A 27,501-nucleotide genomic window follows, 5' to 3' on the forward strand; every position below is an offset into this window, starting at 1 on the left:
TAAAAGCCCCTATCTGGTTTTCCATATGGACAGGGCAGAATTACGGACTCGTCCGCAATTTCTGCCGAAGGTGGTGTCATCTTTTCATTTGAACCAACCTATTGTGGTGCCTGCGGCTACTCGGGACTTGGAGGATTCCAAGTTGCTTGATGTAGTCAGGGCTTTGAAGATCTATGTAGCCAGGACGGCTGGAGTCAGGAAGACTGACTCGCTGTTTATCCTGTATGCATCCAACAAGCTGGGTGCTCCTGCTTCAAAGCAAATCATTGCTCGCTGGATCTGTAGCACGATTCAGCAGGCTCATTCTGCGGCTGGATTTCTGCATCCAAAATCAGTGAAAGCCCATTCCACAATGAAAGTGGGCTCTTCTTGGGCGGCTGCCCGAGGGGTCTCGGCATTACAGCTTTGCCGAGCAGCTACTTGGTCGGGTTCAAACACATTTGCTAAGTTCTACAAGTTTGATACCCTGGCTGAGGAGGACCTTGTGTTTGCCCACTCAGTGCTGCAGAGTCATCCGCACTCTCACGCCCGTTTGGGAGCTTTGGTATAATCCCCATGGTCCTTACGGAGTCCCCAGCATCCACTAGGACGTTAGAGAAAATAAGAATTTACTCACCGGTAAATCTATTTCTCGTAGTCCGTAGTGGATGCTGGGCGCCCGTCCCAAGTGCGGACTTTCTGCAATACGTGTATATCGTTATTGCTTAATAAAGGGTTATGTTATGTTGGCATCCATTGTTTGATGTTCTGTTGTTGTTCATACTGTTGACTGGGTAAGTTTATCACAAGTTATACGGTGTGATTTGGTGTGGCTGGTATGAGTCTTACCCTGGATTCCAAAATCCTTTCCTTGTAATGTCAGCTCTTCCGGGCACAGTTTCCTTAACTGAGGTCTGGAGGAGGGGCATAGAGGGAGGAGCCAGTGCACACCAGTAGTACTAAATCCTTCTTAGAGTGCCCAGTCTCCTGCGGAGCCCGTCTATTCCCCATGGTCCTTACGGAGTCCCCAGCATCCACTACGGACTACGAGAAATAGATTTACCGGTGAGTAAAATCTTATTTTCACTATCTTACTCTCACTCAAAAAAGTCCGTATTTCGGAATATTCCGTATTTCGGAATATTTGGATATGGGATACTCAACCTGTATTGCTATTTTTGTGTCTGGTGTGGTTAGGTTTTATGTATTTATTTTTTTAGATTTATTTATGCCCATTTGCTAAAACTGCCCTAGAGTCTGTTAGGTAGGGATTTTTTTTTTTTTTTAAATAATGGGCGCCCGATTGGAGCTATTCAGCTGTTTTGCCGCCAAGCGCCCATTATTTCACCCAAATTGCTGTTTCTGTAGCGCACAATACTGCACTTTGCACGCGTTAAGTTTCTTTACACGTTTAAACCTGGTGCATTTGTGCGTGGTAAGTAATGGACGTTTGTGGCACTTGCAGAACAATTGAATATCACCTGTCGGACACCTATTACTTACATGCACCCAAAAACTATTGAATTCCCCACTTATGGGGTTGGGGAACACAGAGTATTGGGGTTTGTGCGCAAACCCAATGGTTTATGTACACATCCGATGGTGGGTTTAATGCGCATTCTCAGGACTCTTTCATGACAGTGTTTTCCTCTCTTTCCTTTCAGCTCAAAATGTCACCGTGGAGGATATCATCCTGTCCTACACACAGGCCTGCCAGAAACTCAACTGCAAACAGATTCCAAAACTTATCAGACAGTTGCAGGTAAAAGTCTGGTCCAGCTGGAAAATATATGTTTGCAAGTATTCTGTAAAGTGTGAGAATACATACGATTTACCGGCAGACGGGATACCGGCTGTCACTATACCGACAGCGGCATCTCGTCTGTCGAAATCGAGGCAGCGAGTCCCCTCGCGGGCTCGCCTCGTTCGCCATGCTTCAGGCTCGGTGGTGAGCTTCGCTTGCCACAGGTTATATTGCCACTTGGTTGGTGACGTAGACCCACCAACTGAGTAAGAATAACCCATGTTTGTCGGAATTCTGGCTGGCAGCAATACACCTGCTTTCGGGATTCGGATGTTGGTCTCCTGAACGCCGGGATCCCGACAGCCGGTATATAAACTGCATCCCCAGTGATAATATAGTGTTCACTGTAGGTGCAGGTGCTGGCCAGTGAAGAGGGCATATTTTAATTTTGTAGGGCAAAATTTTAGACCTGATGTATCGCTACAGATACAGAAGCTGTAGCGATACATCACAGCTAACATTTTGCCCTTCAAAATTAAAATATGCCGTCTTCACTGATGTGTTGTAGGGTAATGCTACAGGGAGGAGTTTAGTATGTGTGCTACAGGGAGGAGCATAGTAATTATGTGTGCTACAGGGAGGGGCTTAGTAAGTATGTGTGCTACAGGGAGGAGCTTAGTAAGTATGTGTGATACAGGGAGGAGCTTAGTAAGTATGTGTGCTACAGGGAGGAGCTTAGTAAGTATGTGTGCTACAGGGAGGAGTTTAGCAAGTATGTATGCTGCAGGGGGATGCTACAGGGAGGCGTTTAGTAAGTATGTGTGTTGCAGGGTGATGCTACAGGGAGGAGCTTAGCCAGTGTGCTTAGTATGTGTGCTTCAGAGTGATGCTACAAGGAGGAGCCTAGTATGTGTGCTACAGGGTGATGCTACAGGGAGGAGTTTAGTATGTGTGCTACAGGGTGATGCTACAGGGAGGAGTTTAGTATGTGTGCTACAGGGTGATGCTACAGGGAGGAGCTTAGTAAGTATGTGTGCTGCAGTGGGATGCTACAGGGAGGAGCTTAGTGAGTATGTGTGCTGCATGATGGTGCTATAAGGAGGAGTTTAGTGTGTGCTAAAGAGATGCTACACGGAGGAGCTTAGCATGTGTGCTGCAGTGTAATGTTACAGGGTGGAGTTCAATATGTATGCTGCAGTTTGATGTTACAGGTAGGAGCTTAGTATGTGTGCAGCAGGGTGGTGATATGGGGAGGAGCTTAGTATGTGTGATGTTACAAGGAGTAGCTTAGTATGTATTCTGCAGGGTGGTGATATGGGGAGGAGCTTAGTATGTGTGCTCAGGGTGATGGTACAAGGTGAGCCTAGCATATGTGCAGCAGGGTGATGATACGGGAAGGAGCCTAGCATATGTGCAGCAGGGTGATGATACGGGAAGGAGCTTAGCATATGTGCTGCAGGGTGATGCTATTGGAAGTAGCTTAGTATGTGTGTTGAAGGGTGGAGCTTAGGTGTGTGCCGCAGGGTGTTACAACAGGGAGGAGCTTTGTATGTGTGCTTCAGGGTGATAATACAGTATAGGGAGGAGCTTAGTATGTGTACTATAGAGTGATGCTACAGGGAGGAGCTTAGCATATGTGCTGCAGGGTGATGCTATAGGAAGTAGCTTAGTATGTGTGCGGAAGGGTGTTACTACAGGGAGAGCTTAGTAGGGATGCAATCACCATCCCGGCTATCGGGATCCCGGCGATCAGGATACCAACGCCGGAATCCCGACAGTCGGTGAAATGCCGGTGCACGCAATCCTGACACAACCCCCTTATTATCCCTTGGGTGGTGGTCCACGTCACCCCTGGAATGGGAATATGACCCTGACACGCTGCGCTCGCTACCGGGATTCTGGTTGGCAGGTTCCCGGCGTCGGTCTTCTTACAGCCAGGTTCACATACTGATTCTGCTTAGTTTGTGTGCTTCACTGTGATAATACAGTATAGAGTGGAGCTTAGTATGTGTGTTGCCAGAGTGGAGCTTAGTATGTGTAATTTAGGGTGATACTACAGGGAGGAGCTTACTGTGTATGTTGCCAAGGATTAGCTTAGTATGTGTACGACATGGTGATGCTGCAGGGAGGAGGTTAGCATATGTGCTGCAGGGTGATGCTGTAGGAAGTAGCTTAGTATGTGTGTTGAAGGGTGGAGCTTGGGTGTGTGTGCCGCAGGGTGTTACTACAGGGAATAGCTTTGTATGTGTGCTTCAGGTTGATAATACAGTATAGGGAGGAGCTAAGTATTTGTATTGCAGGGTGAAAATTATGTAGTATGTGTACTGAAGGGCGATGCTACAGGGAGCGACTTAGCATGTGTGCTGCAGGGTGATGCTATAGGAAGAAGCTTAGTATGTGTGTTGCAGGGAGGAGTCAACCAGATACTGAAAGGAAAGCTTCACATACTTTTGCCACTCACAGATATGTGATATTGGATAATTTTCCTCAATAATGAGCACCCAGTGCCGGCGCTAACCGCTCAGCAAAGCCTGCAAAGCAGGGAGGCGCCAAGCTAGAGAGGAGCTCTCCCCACTTTTCTGTTATCCACTCACTTTTGCTGCCGGCTGCCACTGCGCCTGTCAAACCGTGTAACAGGCAGCGGCGTCGGCAGTGTGAAGAGCCCTGCTCCCTCCTCCTTCATTCACTGCCAGCCGTGCTCCCTCCCTCCTCTGCCGAGCAGAGCTCCCAGATGCAGTGCTCCTCCTCCTCCCCACACACCCGTTTGGCTGACAGGCAAGGCAATATACATCCAGTAGTGTCTGCTGTGGAGCACTACAAATCACCCCAGTGTCTCTACAGCACTGATCACAGGAGGTCCATCAGGGGAAGGGGTTGTTTACTGGGCACGGGACTACAGTTACATGACAGGCAGGCTGGGAGGTGTGCTGTGTACATAGTGCACAGAAAGTGGAAGCAGAAAGGAACTCTTGTGTGTTCCATTTTTACTTCCCCCTCACCCTGCTGCATAGTGAGAGCAGACATATATAATGGCAGAGCATGCTGGACTCCTTCATCCAGAGACCAGCCTGCTACTTGCCAGAGGAACAAGACTATCTGCCTGCCAGAGACCTGCCACCCAAGTAAGTGGAGTGGCCAGCTTTATCCATTTAATGTGGTACAGTATCTCTGTGTATCACAGCGCTATAGCCTATTTCTATATATTCAGTTCCCTCACTATGTCTCCTTTGGGGCCCGCGATGCTTCTAGGGCCGCAGCGCTCCCTGCACACAGTCATCTCTAAGGCCCATGGCTCCCCCTCGCGAAGAACAGCTGCAGGTGTCCCCCCAAAAGTAGTGGGTGTGGTCCACACTCCCTGCAGCGTCCCCGGCCCACAGCAACCGCCCCTCTCCCCCATGCCGGAGCTGCAGTGATTTGGCTGCAGAGAGTCATGAGGCTGCTGCTTGCTCTCATCCTCTGCTCCCTGGTAGCCCCCTGGACACCTGCCCAGGCAGACTCTGATCACATGAAGAGGCTTTCCACAGAGGAGCTGGGGGTGCCCCCTATGCAGGTGGGGGGGGGGGGGGGGGGTACGGGGTGCTCCCTATGGGAGTCCCAAGCTGCACTATGGATGCCTCTCTCTGTCCCTACTGTATGTCACTGCTGCCCCTTATGTGTATAAATGGCACTTTTATGGGCATTACTTGTAAGGGGGCACTACTACTGTGGAAATTATGTGTATAAGGACTACTACTGTGTAGCTTAACGTGAATGGGGGGGTACTACTGTGTGTCTTAATGTGAATAAAGGACACTACTGTGGTGTAATATGAATTGGGGGCACTATGGCCCTCATTCCGAGTTGTTCGCTCGCAAGCTGCTTTTAGCAGCATTGCACACGCTAAGCCGCCGCCTACTGGGAGTGAATCTTAGCTTAGCAAAATTGCGAACGAAAGATTCTCAAAATTGCGACTAGAAATTTCTAAGCAGTTTCTGAGTAGCTCGGGACTTACTCTGCCACTGCGATCAGTTCAGTCAGTTTCGTTCCTGGTTTGACGTCACAAACACACCCAGCGTTCGCCCAGACACTCCTCTGTTTCTCCAGCCACTCCCGCGTTTTTCCCAGAAACGGCAGCGTTTTTTCACACACTCCCATAAAACGGCCAACGATCACCAGAACGAAGAAAAAACCTCGTAATGCCGTGAGTAAAATACCAAACTTCTTAGCAAATTTACTTGGCGCAGTCGCAGTGCGGACATTGCGCATGCGCAATTAGCGGAAAATCGCTGCGATGCGAAGAAAATTACCGAGCGAACAACTCGGAATGACCACCTATGTGCGGTGTAATGTGAATAAGGTTGTGCTACTGTGTGGCGTAATTTGAAATGTGGGTGCTGGTGTGTGGCCATGCCCATTCCTTGTGAGACCACACCACTTTTCCACTTTTATTTGTGCAGCGCGCACCTTCGCCGCGCACTGTCCCTTTGTGGAGTATGGGATGGCGCAAATAATCATTATGGTAGACTTCCTGTTGATAACTCTATTTCTCCTAAGTCCAGAGGATAACATTGGGATATGAGGTAGCGACAGTGGATTGGCACCAAACGATCAAAGCTTTCGGCCTCCAAGAATGCAACGGGCCCGTCCCTTTATCCCCGCCTCCTAGCTCAGGCAAATCCATTGTTTTCCAAAACTCAAGGCAGGAGTATCATAGAGAGCCCTAATCAGGCGAGAAGAACACACATGCACACCCTTCCGTACAAGAAGGAAGAGGTTAGTGAGTAAAAGGATCCTCAAATCAGGTGCGTCGGGGTGGGATCCCTGTGGATCCTGTGGAGAAATAGAGTTATCAACGGTAAGTCTACCATAATGACTATTTCTCCGTCAGGGTCCACAGGTTATCCACAGAATAACATTGGGATGTCCCAAAGCAATTTAGTGGAGCGGACGTTACTGATTGGACAGGAGAATCCTTCGCCCGAATTCAGCGTCCTGAGAGGCAAAGGTATCAAAGGCATAATGTCTAATGAATGTGTTAATGGAAGACCATGTGGCTGCCTTACATATCTGTTCTGCTGAAGCACCACGTTGTGCTCCCTATGATGGACCTACCTTACAAGTAGAGTGAGCAGAGACATTAGCCGCAACAGGGAGATCAGCTTGAGAATATGCTTCTGAAATCGTCATTCAAAGCCACCTCGCCAGTGTCTGCTTGTCGGCAGGCCGTCCTCTCTTGTGAAATCCGTAGAGAACGAAGAGTGTGTATGTTTTTCTGATGGCACTGGTATGATCCTTGTAGAGCCTTAAAGCACGGACTACGTTCAACGATGCATCTCCCGCAGAAAGGTCCTGCCCTTGGAAGGCCGGGACTACAATTTCTTCATTAAGGTGGAATTTAGACACCACCTAAGGAAGATATCCAGATTTGGTTCTGAGAACTGATATATCTGGATAGAAAATCAGAACATGAGGGCGACATAATAATGCCCATAAATCTGAAACTCTTCTAGCTGAAGCAATAGCCAGTAAACAGAGAACTTTAGCTGTCAACCATTTAAGATCCACTCATTTAAGTGGTTCAAATGGGGCAACTTGAAGGGCCTTCAGGACTAACTTAAGTCACAAGGCACTGTAGGAGAAACAAAAGGAGGTTGAATGTGCAGCATTCGCTGGAAAAAGTGCAAACATCCTGTAGGTTGGCAATTTTCTTTTGGAACCATACAGTCAATGCTGACACTTGCACTCTCAAGGAAGCCACCCTTAGACCTTTGTCCATTCCTGCCTGAAGGAATGCTAGGACTCTGGAAACTCTGAAAGACCTACAGTCAATTTTCCGGTCACTACGCTACTGAATATAGACTTGCCATATTCAGTGATAAATGCGAGCTGAGGAATGTTTCCTTGCTCTGAGCATTGTTTGAATTACCTGTTGTGAGAATCCTCTTGCTTTCAGGATGGAAGTCTCAAGAGCCACGTCATCAAAGACAGACGATCCAGGTGCTTGTGATAGCAAGGACCCTGAGACAGTAGATCTGGACGGAGTAGAGAGGGCGTAGGAATGGAACATCCATTGACAGCCTCTGCAGATCTGTGTATCAATGTCTTCTGGGTCAAGCCAGAGTTATTCGTATCACGGTACCCTTCCTCGTTGAGCCTTTCGCATTACCCTGGGTAACAGGGCGATTGGTGGAAACACATAGGCCAGACGAAAGTCCCATCTCACTGACAGGGCATCCACAAAGATCGCTTTGGGATCCTTTGTACTTGACCCGTATGCGGGAACTCCACGCCATGAGATTATCTCTGGTAACCCTCACTTGTCTACCAGAACTTGGAAGACCTCGGGGTGTAAAGCCCATTCGTTTGCATAAATGGCTTTGTGACTGAGAAAATCCGCTTCCCAGTTTAGGACTCCCGGAATGAACACTACAGACAAGGCTGAATGAGGAAGTTCTGCCCATTTTAACGTGTGACTTAACTCCTTTGTTGCGTTTTGGCTGCGAGTTCCTCCCTGATGGTTGAGGTACGCTACTGCCGTTGCAATGTCCGAGTGGATTTGGACTGGTTTCCCCTGAAGGAAGTCCTTTGCCTGAATAAGTGCTATATATATATATATATATATATATATATATATATATATATATATATATATATTTATAGGCAGACACTTTCTTCCTTGGTCCACTGCCCCTGAAGCAACTCCTTCCTGACACCACTCCCCAGCCCAGAAGGCTGGCATCCGTTGTCAGAATTTCCCAATCTGATATCCAAAAGGGTCTCCCTTTGTCCAGATGGGATGTCTGTAGCCACCAGGCTAATGACCTCCTTACTTCCAGAGGAAGGACCATAGTCTGCATTTTTATTGTCTGATGAAAACCATTCCATTTGGAAAGGATCAAGACATTGCAGAGGCCTCGAGTGGAACTGAGCATACACTACCATGTTGAATGTCGACACCATCAACCTCATCACACGCATTTCTGCATGAATGGATACCTTTTGACTGTGTAGCAGCTCCTGAATCCTTGACTGAATTTTGGATATTTTGACAGAACCAGGGATGACTTTGCCCAATTTATGAGCCAACCATGTCTCTGCAAACAAACTATTGTCTCAGAAGCAATTCCTGAGATTGTGCCAGGATTAATAAATCGTCGAGGTATGGAAAAATCCTTATGCTCTGTTGACAGAGATAAGATGCCATCACCACCATAATTTTGGTGAATACTCTGGGAGCTGTGGCCAGTCCAAATGGTACGGCCTGAAACTGAAAATGTTGCTGGAGGATAGCAAACCTGAGATAGCGCTGATGGGACAGTTCTAAAGGAACATGTAGGTAAGCATCCTGGATATCCAGGGATACCATAAAATCCTCCGTCTTCATGACCAAAATAATGGAACGTAAAGTCTCCATATGAAACCGAGGCACCAATATGTACTTGTTCAGCACTTTAAGATTGAGTATGGGCCAGAACGACCCATTTGGCTTCTGGACTAGAAACAGGTTGGAATAAAAACCTTGTCTTCATTGCGCCGGAGGAACTGGAATTATCACTCCTGACTGAAGCAACTTCTGAACTGCCTCTTGGACTTCGTTTCCGCTGAAGACGGGCTGGTACAAAAAAACCTTTGAGGAGGGTGTTTCTTAAAAGCAAACGCATAACCGTGAGATACCGCTTCTTGCACCCAGGCATCTGTGGTGGACTGCAGCCAGATCTGTGCAAAATGAAGAAGCCGGCCTCCCACCCTGGTGTCCCCCAAGTGGAGGCCCGCACCATCGGGCTGATGGCTTATCTTCTGATTTGGAAGCCGGCCCTCTGGTAGCTTTTTAGTCTTACCAGACTTGTCAGATTGAGATTGTTTGCCCATAATCCTTTCCTTTTGCTTTTCCTTGAGTCCAAAAGGGCCGAATAGCTGGAAATCTGGGTTTAGATTTGTGTGTGGAAGGAAAATTCACTTTCTTGGAGTCTGCTTCTGACTCAAAAATAGTGTTTAATTCTTTACCAAAAAGAATATCTCCAGTAAAAGGCAAAGACTCCAGAACCTTCTTGGATTCTGAGTCAGCTTTCCATATACGTAGCCAAACCGCTCTGCAAACTGCTACTGCTGAGGATGATGCCTGAGAGGCAATTGTACCCATATCCAAGGCTGCTTCTTCCATAAAAATAGCCCCCTGTTTGATGTGTGCAATAGGGGATTTTTGCTCTCCAGATGCCATTGAAAGATCATTCTCCAATGCATCAGCCCAGGATGCCACGGCTTTTGCCATCCAGGCTGAAGCCATGGCTGGTCTTATGATTGCCCCAGAGAAGGAGAAAATGTTTTGTTTTTTTAAAAACCATCTATTTTCGTATCCGTGACATCATTTAATGATGTTGAAGGCAGAGGTAATGTAAATTTTCGCACCAATCGAATGACATGCGTATCTACTTTGGGAGCCATCTCCCTTTTTAAACAGTCCCCAGACGGAAGAGGATAGTTGGAATTCTAAACTTCTTACTGGGTGTAACCCAAGCCTCTTGCATAATTTCCGTCAGCTGTTCTGACCCAGGAACCTCAGTCCTAACTGTTTTGGGACTTTTAAACACAGGGGCCTTAGATTTTACCATAGGCTCTGCTGTCTCCTCTAAGGATAGAATGGCTTTCATTGCACTAACTAGCTCAGGTATGTCTACTGAGCTGAGGCCTTCATCCTCATCTCTGTATGCAGACCCGGATTGAAGAGTCCTCATCCTCCAACGATTCCTCATCTGAAACATGTGTAGACTGTGAAGATGCTGTTTCATATCTATGTGATTTACTTATCACTGGCCTTTCAGCCTGTTTTTGTTGAGAAGCTGCCATTTCCTGTACTGGATGTGATAAACCCCAGGTGGAATGTTGCATGTAAGGGTTAATAGGGTAACCTATTCCTTGTATAGGAGCTGGCATTATCCACTCAGCTATATTGGATAATGTCTGTGCAAAAGAAGCACATGGTGTTTCAATTTGAACCTGTGCCTGCCTTGGATTATTGGTGAAAGCTAAACAATTTGCACATAATCCATTTTGAACCAGATCCTGAGAGGTTAACCCAGCTTTGCAAGACGAACATGAAATGAGTATAGGTGCTGTTGTGAAGAGTGTATCCTCCTTACCCTTGCCTCTCTTAGAAATGATAAATAAATCACACACCTGTACAGTGTTTACTACACAATATGTGACTGCAATCATGTTAAAATTTGATAAAGCTATATACAATCCGATCCCTTCCTGCCTTGAACCAGCATTGAGGATCGGAATACACAGAAACTGACAGAATTATAGTTAAGTCAGCAATCACACTAGCATTCAGTCACAGGTTATACATTAGTATAATAAGCAATATGAGCACATAATCAACTACAGATACATTTCAAGTATGTACGAGAAACATATTACTGCATTACCTTATATAGGAGTTTAACCGTATTCAGTCACAAAGCGAAAGAGACGGCAGCAATAGTTTACAGACTCCTATGCATCAGGCACTTATCCAACTCTTCGTACTCAAAGGTAGCTAGAGACTTAGTGCTGTATCACCCGGCTCAGGAGAGTGGGATACAGGGAGACTTCACCCCGCTTCCAGGATCGATCAATACGTTAGTGAACGCTGAGTGGATCCAGACGCTATTAGTGTACACAACCGCCCCGTGAACCTACAGTGAACACAGATGCACCTGTCAAACAACCGCCTAAGCTGCAACTGGGTCCTTTTAGATGCACAGCCTCTCAGTCGGAAGCGGGAACTCAGTTCATGGCGGGAAACTCAGAGGAAACTGGTTATGAACCAGGGGGAGGGGCAGCCGAGCATCTTACTCCCCACTGCTGACATCAACCCTAGGTATCGCGGCCTCATACTACCCCTGGGGCCTATGATCCCTGAGGCCTAGCGCTGGTGCACCCGAGGTGGCAGCCACATCAGCGACTGTTCGGTAGTCTACATCTTGAAACAGTGCGGCTGTGTTATCCCCTACTAAGCGGAACCAATGCCTTACCTTCTCCCCGTGCTCCGGCCACAGCTTGGTAATGTCTGCTGGACTTGCTACTACATCCTACACAGACGCCCGCCGAAACAGCACTGTACACATGGGTAAGCGTTGTCGCGACCCGGCGGGGAGTTGTTGGATCGACTTTTTTTAAGGTACGTATAAGATTCTTTTTAGAAAGATCGCTCAAAAAAAAACTAGTAAGACTATAAAAATAAAATAAAAAAGCTTATGGCTGCTAAAAACCAGCAGCCATTGACCATGGTCTGGCTCCTGCTGCAGCAAACAAAAAACTGATTTGCCAGGAGGCGGGGATATAGGAACGGGCCAGTTGCATTCTGGGAGGCCGAAAGATTTGATCGTTTGGTGGCAATCCGCTGTCGCTACCTCATATCCCAACGTTATCCAGTGGATAACCTGTGGACCCTGCAGGAGAAATTTTTAGTTTGCAGGGGATCTCCAAACACCCTAGCACTGGCCCTGTGAGCACCTCTAAAAAAAAATTTATCTCATTTGTTTGATTTGGTTCTCTTTATCCACTTTTAGGACTCGTGTGAAAATCAGAGGTAGTTTAGGACAAATTTCAGCAGAAATATAGAAATTCTGAAGGGTTCCCAAACTTTTAAGCAGTGCTCTAGTTACCGGCCAAGTTGTAGGAGTAACAATACAACAGCAAACCGCAATCTTATACAGTTCAGGTTTAGCTTATGCTAGGTTCTTCAGCTGTTTCTCCTTTACCAAGAGGTTGTCATCTTCCAATTATTCTGGTGTTCTTATTGGTATCTTTCAGGAACTGACTGATCTTTCAGGGAGAGTGGAGAACCTGGATCTCAAAGGTAATCCTGTTCTGCACCGCAATTACTTTTCTCTATCGTCCTAGTGGATGCTGGGGTTCCTGAAAGGACCATGGGGAATAGCGGCTCCGCAGGAGACAGGGCACAAAAAGTAAAGCTTTAGGATCAGATGGTGTGCACTGGCTCCTCCCCCTATGACCCTCCTCCAAGCCTCAGTTAGATTTTTGTGCCCGGCCGAGAAGGGTGCAATCTAGGTGGCTCTCCTAAAGAGCTGCTTAGAAAAGTTTAGCTTAGGTTTTTTATTTTACAGTGAGTCCTGCTGGCAACAGGATCACTGCAACGAGGGACTTAGGGGAGAAGAAGTGAACTCACCTGCGTGCAGGATGGATTGGCTTCTTGGCTACTGGACATTAGCTCCAGAGGGACGATCACAGGTACAGCCTGGATGGTCACCGGAGCCTCGCCGCCGGCCCCCTTGCAGATGCTGAAACGAGAAGAGGTCCAGAATCGGCGGCAGAAGACTCCTCAGTCTTCTTAAGGTAGCGCACAGCACTGCAGCTGTGCGCCATTTTCCTCTCAGCACACTTCACACGGCAGTCACTGAGGGTGCAGGGCGCTGGGAGGGGGGCGCCCTGGGAGGCAAATGAAAACCTTTTTTGGCTAAAAATACCTCACATATAGCCTCCGGGGGCTATATGGAGATATTTAAGCCCGGCCAGAATCCGTTAAGAGCGGGAGACGAGGCCGCCGAAAAAGGGGCGGGGCCTATCTCCTCAGCACACAGCGCCATTTTCCCTCACAGAAAGGCTGGAGGGAAGGCTCCCAGGCTCTCCCCTGCACTGCACTACAGAAACAGGGTTAAAACAGAGAGGGGGGGCACTAATTTGGCGTTAGAATTATATAAAAAAGATGCTATAAGGGAAAACACTTATATAAGGTTGTCCCTATATAATTATAGCGTTTTTGGTGTGTGCTGGCAAACTCTCCCTCTGTCTCTCCAAAGGGCTAGTAGGTCCTGTCCTCTATCAGAGCATTCCCTGTGTGTGTGCTGTGTGTCGGTACGTGTGTGTCGACATGTATGAGGACGATGTTGGTGAGGAGGCAGAGCAATTGCCTGTAATGGTGATGTCACTCTCTAGGGAGTCGACACCGGAATGGATGGCTTATTTAGGGAATTACGTGATAATGTCAACACGCGCCAAGGTCGGTTGACGACATGAGACGGCCGACAAACAATTAGTACCGGTCCAGACGTCTCAAAAACACCGTCAGGGGTTTTAAAAAACGTATTCCTTATTAGGGCCACACGTTAAGGGCAATGAAGGAGGTGTTACATATTTCTGATACTACAAGTACCACAAAAGAGGGTATTATGTGGGATGTGAAAAAACTACCGTAGTTTTTCCTGAATCAGATAAATTAAATGAAGTGTGTGATGATGCGTGGGTTCCCCCCGATAGAAAATATGGGCGGTATACCCTTTCCCGCCAGAAGTTAGGGCGCGTTGGGAAACACCCCTTAGGGTGGATAAGGCGCTCACACGCTTATCAGAACAAGTGGCGGTACCGTCTATAGATAGGGCCGTCCTCAAGGAGCCAGCTGACAGGAGGCTGGAAAAATATCATAAAAAGTATATACACACATACTGGTGTTATACTGCGACCAGCGATCGCCTCAGCCTGGATGTGCAGAGCTGGGGTGGCTTGGTCGGATTCCCTGACTAAAAATATTGATACCCTTGACAGGGACAGTATTTTATTGACTATAGAGCATTTAAAGGATGTATTTCTATATATGCGAGATGCACAGAGGGATATTTGCACTCTGGCATCAAGAGTAAGTGCGATGTCCATATCTGCCAGAAGATGTTTATGGACACGACAGTGGTCAGGTGATGCAGATTCCAAACGGCACAAAGGTGTATTGCCGTATAAAGGAAGAGGAGTTATTTGGGGTCGGTCCATCGGACCTGGTGGCCACGGCAACTGCTGGAAAATCCACCGTTTTTACCCTAAGTCACATCTCTGCAGAAAAAGACACCGTCTTTTCAGCTTCAGTCCTTTCGTCCCTATAAGAGTCATATCTGCCCAGGGATAGAGGAAAGGGAAGAAGACTGCAGCAGGCAGCCCATTCCCAGGAACAGAAGCGTTCCAACCCTTCTGACAAGCTCTCAGCATGACGCTGAGACCGTACAGGACCCCTGGATCCTACAAGTAGTATCCCAGGGGTACAGTTTGGAATGTCGAGACGTTTCCCCTGCGCAGGCTCCTGAAGGCTGCTTTACCAAGGTCTCCCTCCGACAAGGAGGCAGTATGGGAAAAAAATTCACGAGCTGTATTCCCAGCAGGTGATAATTAAATTACCCCTCCTACAACAAGAAAAGGGGTATTATTCCACACTATATTGTGGTACTGAAGCCAGAAGGCTAGGTGAGACCTATTCTAAATCTAAAAAAATGTGAACACTTACAAAGGTTCAAATCAAGATGGAGTCACTCAGAGCAGTGATAACGAACCGGGAAGAAGGGGACTATCTGGTGTCCCGAGACATCAGGGATGCTTACCTCCATGTCCCAAATTTGCCCTTATCACTAAGGGTACCTCAGGTTCGTGGTACAGAACTGTCACTATCAGTTTCAGACGCTGCCGTTTGGATTGTCTACGGCACCCCGGGTCTTTACCAAGGTAATGGCCGAAATGATGGTTCTTCTTCGAAGAAAAGGCGTCTTAATTATCCCTTACTTGGACGATCTCCTGATAAGGGCAAAGTCCAGGGAACAGTTGGAGGTCGGAGTAGCACTATCTCGGATACTGTTACAACAGCAGGGGTGGATTCTAAAGATTCCAAAATCGCAGCTGATCCCGACAACAAGTCTCCTGTGCTTAGGGATGATTCTGGACACAGTCCAGAAAAAGGTGTTTCTCCCGGAAGAGAAAGCCAGGGAGTTATCCGAGCTAGTCAGGAACCTCCTAAAATCAGTGCATCATTGCACAAGGGCCATGGTAAAAAATGGTGACTTCCTTCGAAGCAATTCCAGTCGGCAGATTTCATGTAAGAACTTTTCAGTGGGATCTGCTGGACAAATGGTCCGGATCGCATCTTCAGATGCATCAGCGGATAACCCTATATCCAAGGACAAGGGTGTCTCTCCTGTGGTGGTTACAGAGTGCTCATCTTCTAGAGGGCCGCAGATTCGGCATTCAGTTTTGGATGTTGGTGACCACGGAGGCCAGCCCGAGAGGCTGGGGAGCAGTCACACAAGGAAAAAATTTCCAGGGAGTGTGATCAAGTCTGGAGATTTTTCTCCACATAAATATAGCTAAGGGTAAATTTATAATGCTCTAAGCTTAGCAAGACCTCTGCTTCAAGGTCAGCCGGTATTGATCCAGTGGGATAAAACATCACGGCAGTCGCCCACGTAAATAGACTGGGCGGCACAAGAAGCAGGAGGGCAGTGGCAAAAACTGCAAGGACTTTTCGCTGGGCGGAAAATCATGTGATAGCACTGTCAGCAGTGTTTCATTCCGGGAATGGAAACTGGGAAGCAGACTTCCTCAGTAGGCACGACCTCCACCCGGCAGAGTGGGAACTTCATGGGGAAGTTTTCCACATAATTGTAAACCGTTGGGAATTACCAAAGGTGGACATGATGGCGTCCCGTCTGAACAAAAAACGGGACAGGTATTGCGCCAGGTTAAGAGACCCTCAGGCAATAGCTGTGGACGTTCTGGTAACACCGTGGGTGTACCAGTCGGTGTATGTGTTCCATCCTCTGCTTTTCATACCTAAGGTACTGAGAATTATAAGACGTAGAGGAGTAAGAACTATACTCATGGCTCCGGATTGGCCAAGAAGGACTTGGTACCCGGAACTTCAAGAGATGCTCACAGAGGACTTATGGCCTCTGCCGCTAAGAAGGGACTTGTTTCAGCAAGTACCATGTCTGTTCCAAGACTTACCGCAGCTGCGTTTGACGGCATGGCGGTGGAACGCCGGATCCTAAGGGAAAAGGCATTCAGGAAGAGGTCATTCCTACCCTGGTCAAAGCCAGAAAGGAGGTGACCGCACAACATTATCACCACATGTGGCGAAAATATGTTGCGTGGTGTGAGGCCAGGAAGGCCCCACGAAGAAATTTCAACTCGGTCGATTCCTGCATTTCTTGCAAACAGGAGTGTCTATGAGCCTCAAATTGGGGTCCATTAAGGTTCAAATTTCGGCCCTGTCGATTTTTCTTCCAGAAAGAAGTGGCTTCAGTTCCTGAAGTCCAGAAGTTTGTCAAGGGAGTATTGCATATACAACCCCCTTTTGTGCCTCCAGTGGCACTGTGGAATCTCAACGTAGTTCTGGGATTCCTCAAAACACATTGGTTTAAAACCAGTCAAATCTGTGGATTTGAAGCATCTCACATGAAAAGTGAACATGCTCTTGGACCTGGCCTGGACCAGGCGAGTGTCAAATTGGTGGTTTTTTTCTCAAAAAAGCCCATATCTGTTTGTCCATTCGGACAGGGCAGAGCTGCGGACTCGTCCCCAGTTCTCTCCCTAAGGTGGTGTCAGTGTTTCACCTGAACCAGCTTATTGTGGTGTCTTGCGCCTACTAGGGACTTGGAGGACTCCAAGTTGCTAGATGTGGTCAGGGCCCTGAAAATATAGGTTCCAGGACGGCTGGAGTCAGGAAAACTGACTTGCTGTTATCCTGTATGCACCCAACAAACTGGGTGCTCTTGCTTTTAAGCAGACTTTTGCTAGTTGGATGTGTAATACAATTCAGCTTGCACATTCTGTGGCAGGCCTGCCACAGCCAAAATATGTAAATGCCCATTCCACAAGGAAGGTGGGCTCATCTTGGGCGGCTGCCCGAGGGGTCTCGGCTTTACAACTTTGCCGAGCGGTTATTTAGTCAGGGGCAAACACGTTTGTAAAATCCTACAAATTTGATACCCTGGCTAAGGAGGACCTGGAGTTCTCTCATTCGGTGCTGCAGAGTCATCCGCACTCTCCCGCCCGTTTGGGAGCTTTGGTATAATCCCCATGGTCCTTTCAGGAACCCCAGCATCCACTAGGACGATAGAGAAAATAAGAATTTACTTACCGATAATTCTATTTCTCGGAGTCCGTAGTGGATGCTGGGCGCCCATCCCAAGTGCGGATTATCTGCATTACTTGTACATAGTTACAAAAATCGGGTTATTATTGTTGTGAGCCATCTTTTCAGAGGCTCCGCTGTTATCATATTGTTAACTGGGTTCAGATCACAGGTTGTACAGTGTGATTGGTGTGGCTGGTATGAGTCTTACCCGGGATTCATAAATCCTTCCTTATTGTGTACGCTCGTCCGGGCACAGTACCTAACTGAGGCTTGGAGGAGGGTCATAGGGGGAGGAGCCAGTGCACACCACCTGATCCTAAAGCTTTACTTTTTGTGCCCTGTCTCCTGCGGAGCCGCTATTCCCCATGGTCCTTTCAGGAACCCCAGCATCCACTACGGACTCCGAGAAATAGAATTATCGGTAAGTAAATTCTTATTTTATGTCCTTTGCCTCCTTCTGAACAGACGCAATCTCCACTCTCCCCACTTGTTCTAATGTCATGATATTGTGTCGTAGAGGGGGCTGCTGGGCTCACGGAACCCTCCTGTACCTAGAGATGCCATACTCTGACTAGTATCGCAGTACTCCTATCCTTCCATGGGATGTTTTTCTGCAGTGCAGATAGTTGGCAAGTCAAACCGCACAATTGTACTCCCTATAAGGCATCAAATAGTATTAAAACATCTTATGCTTAAGGTAATACTGCTGTTATAGCAACCGAGGGTGGGCAATTTGTCTAGTATGGGAGCGTGTGACTGTTATGTCTGATTACGATTCCGGGAAAATTGATATCACTTTTATAACCAATAATAACCAAATGACACCCAATAATAATCCTATCAGATTAATATGTGATATGTCAGTCACCAGACGGCACTAATAGGCCCCAATGACCTCATAAGAAATCTGCCCACTTGTTTCCACCACTGAACAGCTGGATCTTAAATCTCATCCAGTCTAACCACCCTCATTTGAGCCAGTTAGAAAGATCCTTCATTAGGACCCACGAACAACACAGTGGTGTATCTTGTTCCTACTGAAATTATAGGCTGGTCCTCATTCATTTCTCTCATTTCATTCTGCGGCACTAACCCTCATCTATCAATCTGTTGTTTTCCTATAGATGGTAGGTATGGAAGCAGGGCCTACTTACCTCTCTGTCTTTTTGTTAATCCCCAGCCTTATTACCTTGTTACTACTTACAAGTGTAAGAGCTAGGGAGTATGCTGGCACTACATGAAGAAATGTTTAATAACGTCAATAATAATTAGAATTCTGCCCACAATATGACTTCCTCCATTGTGTGAATGTGTGAGGGGCCATTCTTCATCTGTGTTTATATTCAATATATCCTGTTTATTATTATGTTTAGTTTTCTATATGGATGTTCTCGGTGTAAGTGTTGGATTCCTTTCCATAGGAGAGAGATTGGACCACAAAGCATGTGAAGCTCTAGAGGAAATCTTCAAACGGGTGCAGTTTAAAATGGTTGATCTGGAACAGACCAACCTAGATGAGGATGTAAGTAGAATTATTCACTGAATGTTTTGTTAGCTCCAATACTTTATTATTCAGACTTGACCGTTGCGGGCCTATGGGGATGAAAACCATTCAATATTAAGTATTACTCCCCCACTCTACTACAGACAGCTCCTTCCACATCTTTTGGACAACCACTGTCTGTTTAGTTAGAGAAGCACCACCCTACTAAAGTGGGATTCATACCTTATCCTGGCAGACGGGATGCCGGCTGTCACTATACCGACAGCGGCATCCTTTCTGCGAGTCCCGGCAGCGTGTCCCCTTGCGGGTTTGCTGCGCTCTCCACAGGCTCTATTCCCACTCGGTTGGTGGTATGGACCCACCAACCAAGTGGGAATTTCGGGCAGGTGACAGGATTCCATTTGTCGGTAAAATACCGGCTATCGGGATTCCGGTGTCAGTCTCCTGAACGCCGGGATCCCGACAGCCGGTATATTGACTGCATCCCACTAAAGTACATGCCCTGTAGGAACCATGCTGTAGAAACAGCGAGGGCATTTATGAATGGCTTTTGCGGGTGTACACAGAATTTGCATTTTTCCTTACATGACCGTTGCACTGTATATATGAGAAGGTATTAGACCTTGAGAACAAGCAGCAGGTACCATCAGAAGACACTGGGCAGATTTGCACATTCATCTTTGGCAGCTCTTGTTTTGCAGATAATGGGACACATTTTTTATTAATGTTTCCCGATCACGTGCTTGTCATTTATGCCCCTGTTTTCAGGCTACAGACCAGAGGAGGGCACCAGGGTACAAGTCCAGGAGTCCTGCAAGGATATGATAGCAGTGACACCTTTTTTCTAACTCTGTGGCTGGTCTTTTTTTTTTTTTTTTTTTATTACTCCCAGTTATTATGAAGCTCTAACTGGTCCGTAGATTGTCTGAATGACACTGTAGGGGTGCTGCGTTGTACAGTCAAAAATGCGTGCCAGCTTTGCATGGAAAGGGACAGCACAGGGTGGCGAGGGACTGGAGGGGATAAGAGTAGGGAGGTGGTGATTTTTAATTGAGTCTTTTGATAAAAGCGACTTGCCAGTATATAATGGAACACCATTTTTTCCAGTCTCTATGCAGCCATGTAATTCCTCTCCTGTGTCTCTGTACAGGGAGCCTCAGCTCTTTTTGACATGATCGAGTATTATGAGTCCGCAACACATCTTAACATCTCCTTCAACAAGCACATTGGCACTCGAGGTTGGCAGGCTGCTGCTCATATGATGCGTAAGGTAAGTGTGGTCCTAGCAGACGGACTGCTCTCCAGGTCTGCCAAGAAATGGGAGTCCAGGAATGATGGGAAGGGAACCTATCGTGCTCAGACATAGAACTGGTCATGCAGTACAGCATCAATTTGGCAGCCCATATATTTTTTTTTTCATTCAATTTACTTCAAAGACTGCAATGATGTTTTCCTCTGCCCCAAGCCGTGAAGTCCTTTATAGTCCCTGTATCGTCATTTCAACAGTTCAAGAGGTACTTTCTGAGCCCCTGTGTGACGTCTGTGTCCATCTCATTTGGGTCAGATGTCTTTCAGTGCATCAATGATTATTTTGCGTTACTCCTACTCTCTTTCTGGTGTGCACATCACCAGTTGTATGCAGGAGCCTCAGGAAGAGGGGGGGGGGGGAGGGAGGAGAATGAGCGATATAGTTTACTATATCGCTAAGTGTGTATGCACCTTTAATTGTGTAGCAGATTTACATTTGGGAGAGGGCATGCTAGCGCTAGTCTAAATTGTGTTAAAATAAAACCATCCAGGATTTGTGTCTTACATATCTGATAGCATACAGTATTTTCCCTACATGGAAAATGAATGCACTTACATTACAGCACAGGCTGACTAGGTGCAGATATGCGTAAAAGCATATCTGCACCTAGTCAGCCTGTGCTGTAATGTACTGTAAGTGCATTCAGCCTTTAGTGTCACCGTTCTTGTCCCTATTACCCCTTATGAACTGGTATCTGGATGGTAGGTCAACATGGATTTGGTCGACAGTCATTAGGTCGACCACCATTGGTTGACATGGGACATGTTGACACGGGAAATAGGTCTACACGTGACAGGTCGACATATGAAAAAGTTGACGTGAATTTTCTCTTACGTCCTAGAGGATGCTGGGGACTCCGTAAGGAACATGGGGTATAGACGGGCTCCGCAGGAGACATGGGCACTATAAAGAACTTTAGAATGGGTGTGCACTGGCTCCTCCCTCTATGCCCCTCCTCCAGACCTCTGTTAGATCCTGTGCCCAGAGGAGACTGGGTGCATTACAGGGGAGCTCTCCTGAGTTTCTCTGAAAAAGAATTTTGTTAGGTTTTTTATTTTCAGAGAGCACTGCTGGCAACAGGCTCCCTGCATCGTGGGACTGAGGCGAGAGAAGCAGACCTACTTAAGTGATAGGCTCTGCTTCTTAGGCTACTGGACACCATTAGCTCCAGAGGGTCGGAACGCAAGTCTCACCCTCGCCGTTTCGTCCCGGAGCCGCGTCGCCGTCCTCCTCACAGAGCCGGAAGATAGAAGCCGGGTGAGTATAAGAAGAAAGAAGACTTCAAAGGCGGCAGAAGACTTCAGATCTTCTCTAAGGTAACGCGCAGCGGTAACGCTGCGCTCCATTGCTCCCACACACAACACACACTGCAGGCACGGATGGGTGCAGGGCGCAGGGGGGGCGCCCTGGGCAGCAATAATAAACTGGCTAAAAGGCAATATATAGGCTGCGGAGGCAATGTATATTAATATCCCCCGCCAGTATTAAAAAATTGAGCGGGACCGAAGCCCGCCGCTAAGGGGGCGGAGCTTGATCCCACAGCACTAACCAGCGCCATTTTCTCCACAGCACACTGCAGAGAAGCTGGCTCCCTGGACTCTCACCTGCTGAACATGGTGACACAGGGCAAAAAAGAGGGGGGGGGGGGGGGCACTTGTAAGGCGCAGTGAGTGTATAGATATATACATATGATTAAATAAAAGCGCTGTTTATCTGGGGATTTTGTTTCCAGTGTTAGTAGGCACTGGGTGTGTGCTGGCATACTCTCTCTCTGTCTCTCCAAAGGGCCTTATTGGGGAACTGTCTCCATATAAATATATCCCTGTGTGTGGGGGGGTGTCGGTACGCATGTGTCGGCATGTCTGAAGCGGAAGGCTCGTCTAAGGAGGAGGTGGAGCAGATGATTGTGGTGTCTCCGTCGGCAACGCCGACACATGATTGGTTGGACATGTGGAATGTTTTAAATTCAAATGTGACTTTGTTACATAAGAGATTAGACAAAGCAGAGTCCAGGGATAATACAGGGAGTCAATCAATGGCTTTGACTGTGTCACAGGGCCCTTCGGGGTCTCAAAAACGTCCCCTATCCCAAATAGCAGACACTGATACCGACACGGATTCTGACTCCAGTGTCGACAACGATGATACGAGGTTACACCCAAGGGTGGCCAAAAGCATTCATTATATGATTATTGCAATAAAAGATGTTTTACATATCACAGATGACCCCTCTGTACCTGACACGAGGGTACACATGTTTAAGGAAAAGAAACCTGAGGTAACCTTTCCCCCATCTCATGAGCTGAACGCGTTATTTGAAAAGGCTTGGGAAACTCCAGACAAGAAACTGCAGATTCCCAAAAGAATTCTTATGGCGTATCCTTTCCCTGCACAGGACAGGGTACGGTGGGAATCCTCGCCCAGGGTGGACAAGGCTTTAACGCGCTTATCCAAGAAGGTGGCACTACCGTCTCCAGACACGGCAGCCCTCAAGGATCCTGCTGATCGCAGACAGGAAACGACTTTAAAATCAATATATACACATACGGGTGCCTTACTCAGACCGGCAATAGCATCGGCTTGGGTTTGTAGCGCTGTAGCAGCTTGGACAGATACCTTGTCAGCTGATATTGATACCCTAGATAGGGATACCATTTTATTGACCTTAGGTCACATTAAAGACGCAGTCTTATATATGAGAGACGCTCAAAGAGACGTTGGACTGCTAGGTTCAAGAGCCAACGCCATGGCGATTTCTGCTAGGCGAGCATTGTGGACCCGCCAATGGACGGGTGATGCCGACTCAAAAAGGCATATGGAAGTTTTGCCTTACAAGGGTGAGGTTTTGTTTGGGGAAGGTCTCACGGACCTAGTTTCCACGGCTACCGTGGGTAAATCTACCTTTTTGCCTTATGTTCTCCCACAGCAAAAGAAAACACCACAGTATCAGATGCAGTCCTTTCAATCGCATAAGTCCAGAAGAGGTCGGGTAGAGGGAAAAGAATGCCAGAGGTAAGGGTAGAGGGAAAAGAATGCCTGCTACGGCCAGTTCCCAGGAGCAGAAGTCCTCCCCGGCTTCTACTAAATCCACCGCATGACGCTGGGGCTCCACTGAGGGAGTCCGCGCCGGTGGGGGCACGTCTTCGACTTTTCAGCCACGTCTGGGTTCAGTCGGACGTGGATCCTTGGGCGGTGGAAATTGTATTCCAAGGCTACAAGCTGGAATTCGAAGACGTGCCTCCTCGCCGATTCTTCAAATCGGCTTTACCAGCTTCTCCTCCAGAGAGGGAGATAGCTTTAGCTGCAATTCAAAAGCTGTGTCAACAGCAAGTGATTTTCAGGGTTCCCCTAATTCAACAGGTAAAGGGGTACAATTCAACCCTGTTTGTGGTCCCGAAACGGGATGGCTCAGTCCGTCCCATTCTAAATTTAAAATCCCTAAACCTGTTCTTGAAAAGGTTCAAGTTCAAGATGGAATCGCTCAGGGCGGTTATCTCCAGCCTGGAAGGGAGGGATTTTATGGTGTCACTAGACATAAAGGATGCATACCTTCACGTCCCCATATATCCTCCTCATCAGACATACCTGAGATTCGCTGTACAGGACTGTCATTACCAGTTTCAGACGTTGCCGTTTGGGCTTTCCACGGCCCCGAGGGTTTTCACCAAGGTAATGGCGGAAATGATGGTGCTCCTGCGCAGGCAAGGAGTCACAATTATCCCATACTTGGACGATCTCCTGATAAAAGCGAGATCAAAGGAACAGTTGCAGAAAAGCGTGTCGCTCACCCTGAGAGTGCTGCAACAGCATGGCTGGATTCTAAATCTACCAAAGTCACAGTTGGTTCCTACGACTCGGCTGTCGTTTTTAGGCATGATTCTGGAAACAGAACAAAAGAGGGTTTTTCTCCCGATGGAAAAAGCCCAGGAACTCCAGAACATGGTCAGAGACCTGTTAAAACCGAAAAGAGTGTCAGTACATCAATGCACTCGAGTACTGGGGAAAATGGTGGCGACCTACGAGGCCATCCCCTTCGGCAGGTTTCATGCGAGGACTTTTCAGTGGGACCTTCTGGGCAAGTGGTCCGGGTCCCATCTTCAAATACATCAGAAAATAACCCTGTCCCCCAGGGCCAGGGTGTCTCTCCTGTGGTGGCTGCAGAGTGCTCACCTTCTAGAGGGTCGCAGATTCGGCATTCAAGACTGGGTTCTGGTGACCACGGACGCGACCCTCCGAGGATGGGGAGCAGTCACACAGGGAAGAAATTTTCAGGGACTATGGTCAAGCCAGGAGACTTGTCTACACATCAACGTCCTGGAATTAAGGGCCATATACAACGGCCTACGACAAGCGGAGAATCTTCTTCGCGACCTACCGGTTCTGATTCAATCAGACAACGTCACAGCCGTGGCTCATGTAAACCGCCAAGGCGGGACAAGGAGCAGAGTGGCAATGGCGGAAGCCACCAGGATTCTGCGCTGGGCAGAAAATCACGTAAGCGCTCTGTCAGCGGTATTTATTCCGGGAGTGGACAACTGGGAAGCAGACTTCCTCAGCAGACACGATCTCCATCCAGGAGAGTGGGGACTTCATCAAGAAGTTTTTGCAGAGATGATAAGTCTTTGGGGACTTCCTCAAATAGACATGATGGCGTCACGCCTCAACAAGAAGCTTCGGAGGTATTGTGCCAGGTCAAGGGACCCTCAGGCAGTAGCGGTGGACGCCCTGGTGACACCATGGGTGTTTCAGTCAGTCTATGTGTTCCCTCCTCTTCCTCTCATCTCAAAAATATTGAGAATCATAGGACGAAAAAGAGTACAGACAATACTCATTGTTCCAGATTGGCCTCGAAGGGCCTGGTATTCAGATCTTTAGGAGCTGCTCACAGAAGATCCATGGCCTCTTCCTCTCAGGGAGGACCTGTTGCTGCAGGGGCCCTGCGTGTTCCAAGACTTACCGCGGTTACGTTTGACGGCATGGCGGTTGAACACCGAATCCTAGCTGGAAAAGGAATTCCGGAGGAAGTCATCCCTACTCTGATAAAGGCTAGGAAGGAGGTGACGGCGAAACATTATCACCGTATTTGGAGGAAATATGTATCTTGGTGTGAAGCCAAGAATGCTCCTACGGAAGATTTCCACTTAGCCGCTTTCTCCACTTTCTACAGACAGGAGTGGATATGGGCCTAAAGTTAGGCTCCATTAAGGTACAGATTTCGGCCCTATCTATATTTTTCCAAAAGGAATTGGCTTCTCTCCCAGAAGTCCAGACTTTTGTAAAGGGAGTGCTACACATCCAGCCTCCGTTTGTGCCCCCAGTGGCACCATGGGACCTTAACGTGGTGTTACAGTTCCTAAAATCTCACTGGTTTGAGCCTTTTCAAACAGTTAAATTAAAATTTCTCACTTGGAAGGTGGTCATGTTGTTGGCCTTGGCATCTGTAAGGCGGGTGTCCGAATTGGCGGCCTTGTCTCATAAGAGCCCCTATCTCATTTTCCATGTGGATAGAGCTGAGTTGAGGACTCGTCCTCAATTTTTGCTTAAGGTGGTGTCATCATTTCATATGAACCAACCTATTGTGGTGCCTGTGGCTACGGGAGACTTGGAGGAGTCCAAGTCCCTTGATGTAGTCAGGGCCTTAAAAATTTACGTAGCCAGGACGGCTCGGATTAGGAAAACAGAGGCACTGTTTGTCCTGTATGCAGCCAACAAGGTTGGCGCTCCTGCTTCTAAGCAGACTATTGCTCACTGGATCTGTAACACGATTCAGCAGGCTCATTCTACGGCTGGATTGCCGTTACCAAATTCGGTAAAGGCCCATTCCACTAGGAAGGTGGGCTCTTCTTGGGCGGCTGCCCGAGGCGTCTCGGCTTTACAGCTCTGCCGAGCGGCTACTTGGTCGGGTTCAAACACTTTTGCAAAATTCTACAAGTTTGATGAGGACCTCATGTTTTCTCAATCGGTGCTGCAGAGTCATCCGCACTCTCCCGACCGTTTTGGAGCTTTGGTATAATCCCCATGGGGATTTGGTATAATCCCCATGGATGCTGGGAGTCCCCAGCATCCTCTAGGATGTAAGAGAAAATAAGATTTTAAACCTACCGGTAAATCTTTTTCTCCTAGTCCGTAGAGGATGCTGGGCGCCCGTCCCAGTGCGGACATATTCTGCATGACTTGTATATAGTTGTTGCTTACATAAGGGTTATTTTACAGTTCAGATCAGTCGTTGGCTGATACTGTTTTGTTCATACTGTTAACTGGTTGCGTGTATTCCAGATTATACGGTGTGGATGGTGTGGGCTGGTATGAATCTCGCCCTTAGATTAACAAAAATCCTTTCCTCGTACTGTCCGTCTCCTCTGGGCACAGTTTCTCTAACTGAGGTCTGGAGGAGGGACATAGAGGGAGGAGCCAGTGCACACCCATTCTAAAGTTTTTTTATAGTGCCCATGTCTCCTGCGGAGCCCGTCTATACCCCATGGTCCTTACAGAGTCCCCAGCATCATCTACGGACTAGGAGAAAATGATTTACCGGTAGGTTTAAAATCTTATTTATTTATTTTTTACTTGTTTTTTTTATCTTTTTCATACTTTACCATCAGTGTGTACAAAGCGCCTAGTGCAGCGGTAGCGGAGCGAAGTACCTTACCCGCAGCATGGTGAGCGTAGTGAGCCATACAAGGGGACGTGGTGCACTAATTGGGGTTCCTGGTCATGTTTCGCAAATAACGACACTAAAAAAGTTTTTTAAAAAGTTATGTCGACGTTTGTGTGTGTCGACCATTCTAATGTATCGACCCTTTTCCCTGTGTCGACCATGTCAGGGTCGACCTAATCCAAGTTGACCCACTTCCTAAACCTTATGAACTACAAGAGAGATGATTTAATAGTGAGCTCGAAAATCTTGTTTCATTTGTATATGTAATTGACATGCCGTCCTACACAAAGAACCATTTGTTATTTTATTGGCATGTTTGCTTTTGTTAACATAGGAGGAAGTTGTTACTCTGCATTGCCTTGCCAAGCGTAATGGACACACCACGCATAGACTCTGTTGGAACAGTGCCCCTAGTGGCCACATTCTCATAGACAAT

At 47.5% G+C, this 27,501-nt stretch overlaps 1 protein-coding gene across 1 annotated transcript in view; it reads left to right on the forward strand.

The window, feature by feature from the left end:
- Window positions 1-27,501, forward strand: part of PPP1R37 (protein phosphatase 1 regulatory subunit 37) — a 113,710-nt gene that overhangs the window by 68,002 nt on the left and 18,207 nt on the right. The window contains exons 2-5 of the mRNA XM_063937595.1: window positions 1,644-1,741; window positions 12,500-12,545; window positions 19,016-19,116; window positions 20,249-20,368. Coding sequence (XP_063793665.1) covers window positions 1,644-1,741; window positions 12,500-12,545; window positions 19,016-19,116; window positions 20,249-20,368 — 365 coding nt within the window. The remainder of the gene's footprint in view (window positions 1-1,643; window positions 1,742-12,499; window positions 12,546-19,015; window positions 19,117-20,248; window positions 20,369-27,501) is intronic.

The sequence above is a fragment of the Pseudophryne corroboree genome, chromosome 8, assembly GCF_028390025.1.
Source record: "Pseudophryne corroboree isolate aPseCor3 chromosome 8, aPseCor3.hap2, whole genome shotgun sequence".
NCBI classification, from domain to species: Eukaryota; Metazoa; Chordata; class Amphibia; order Anura; family Myobatrachidae; genus Pseudophryne; species Pseudophryne corroboree.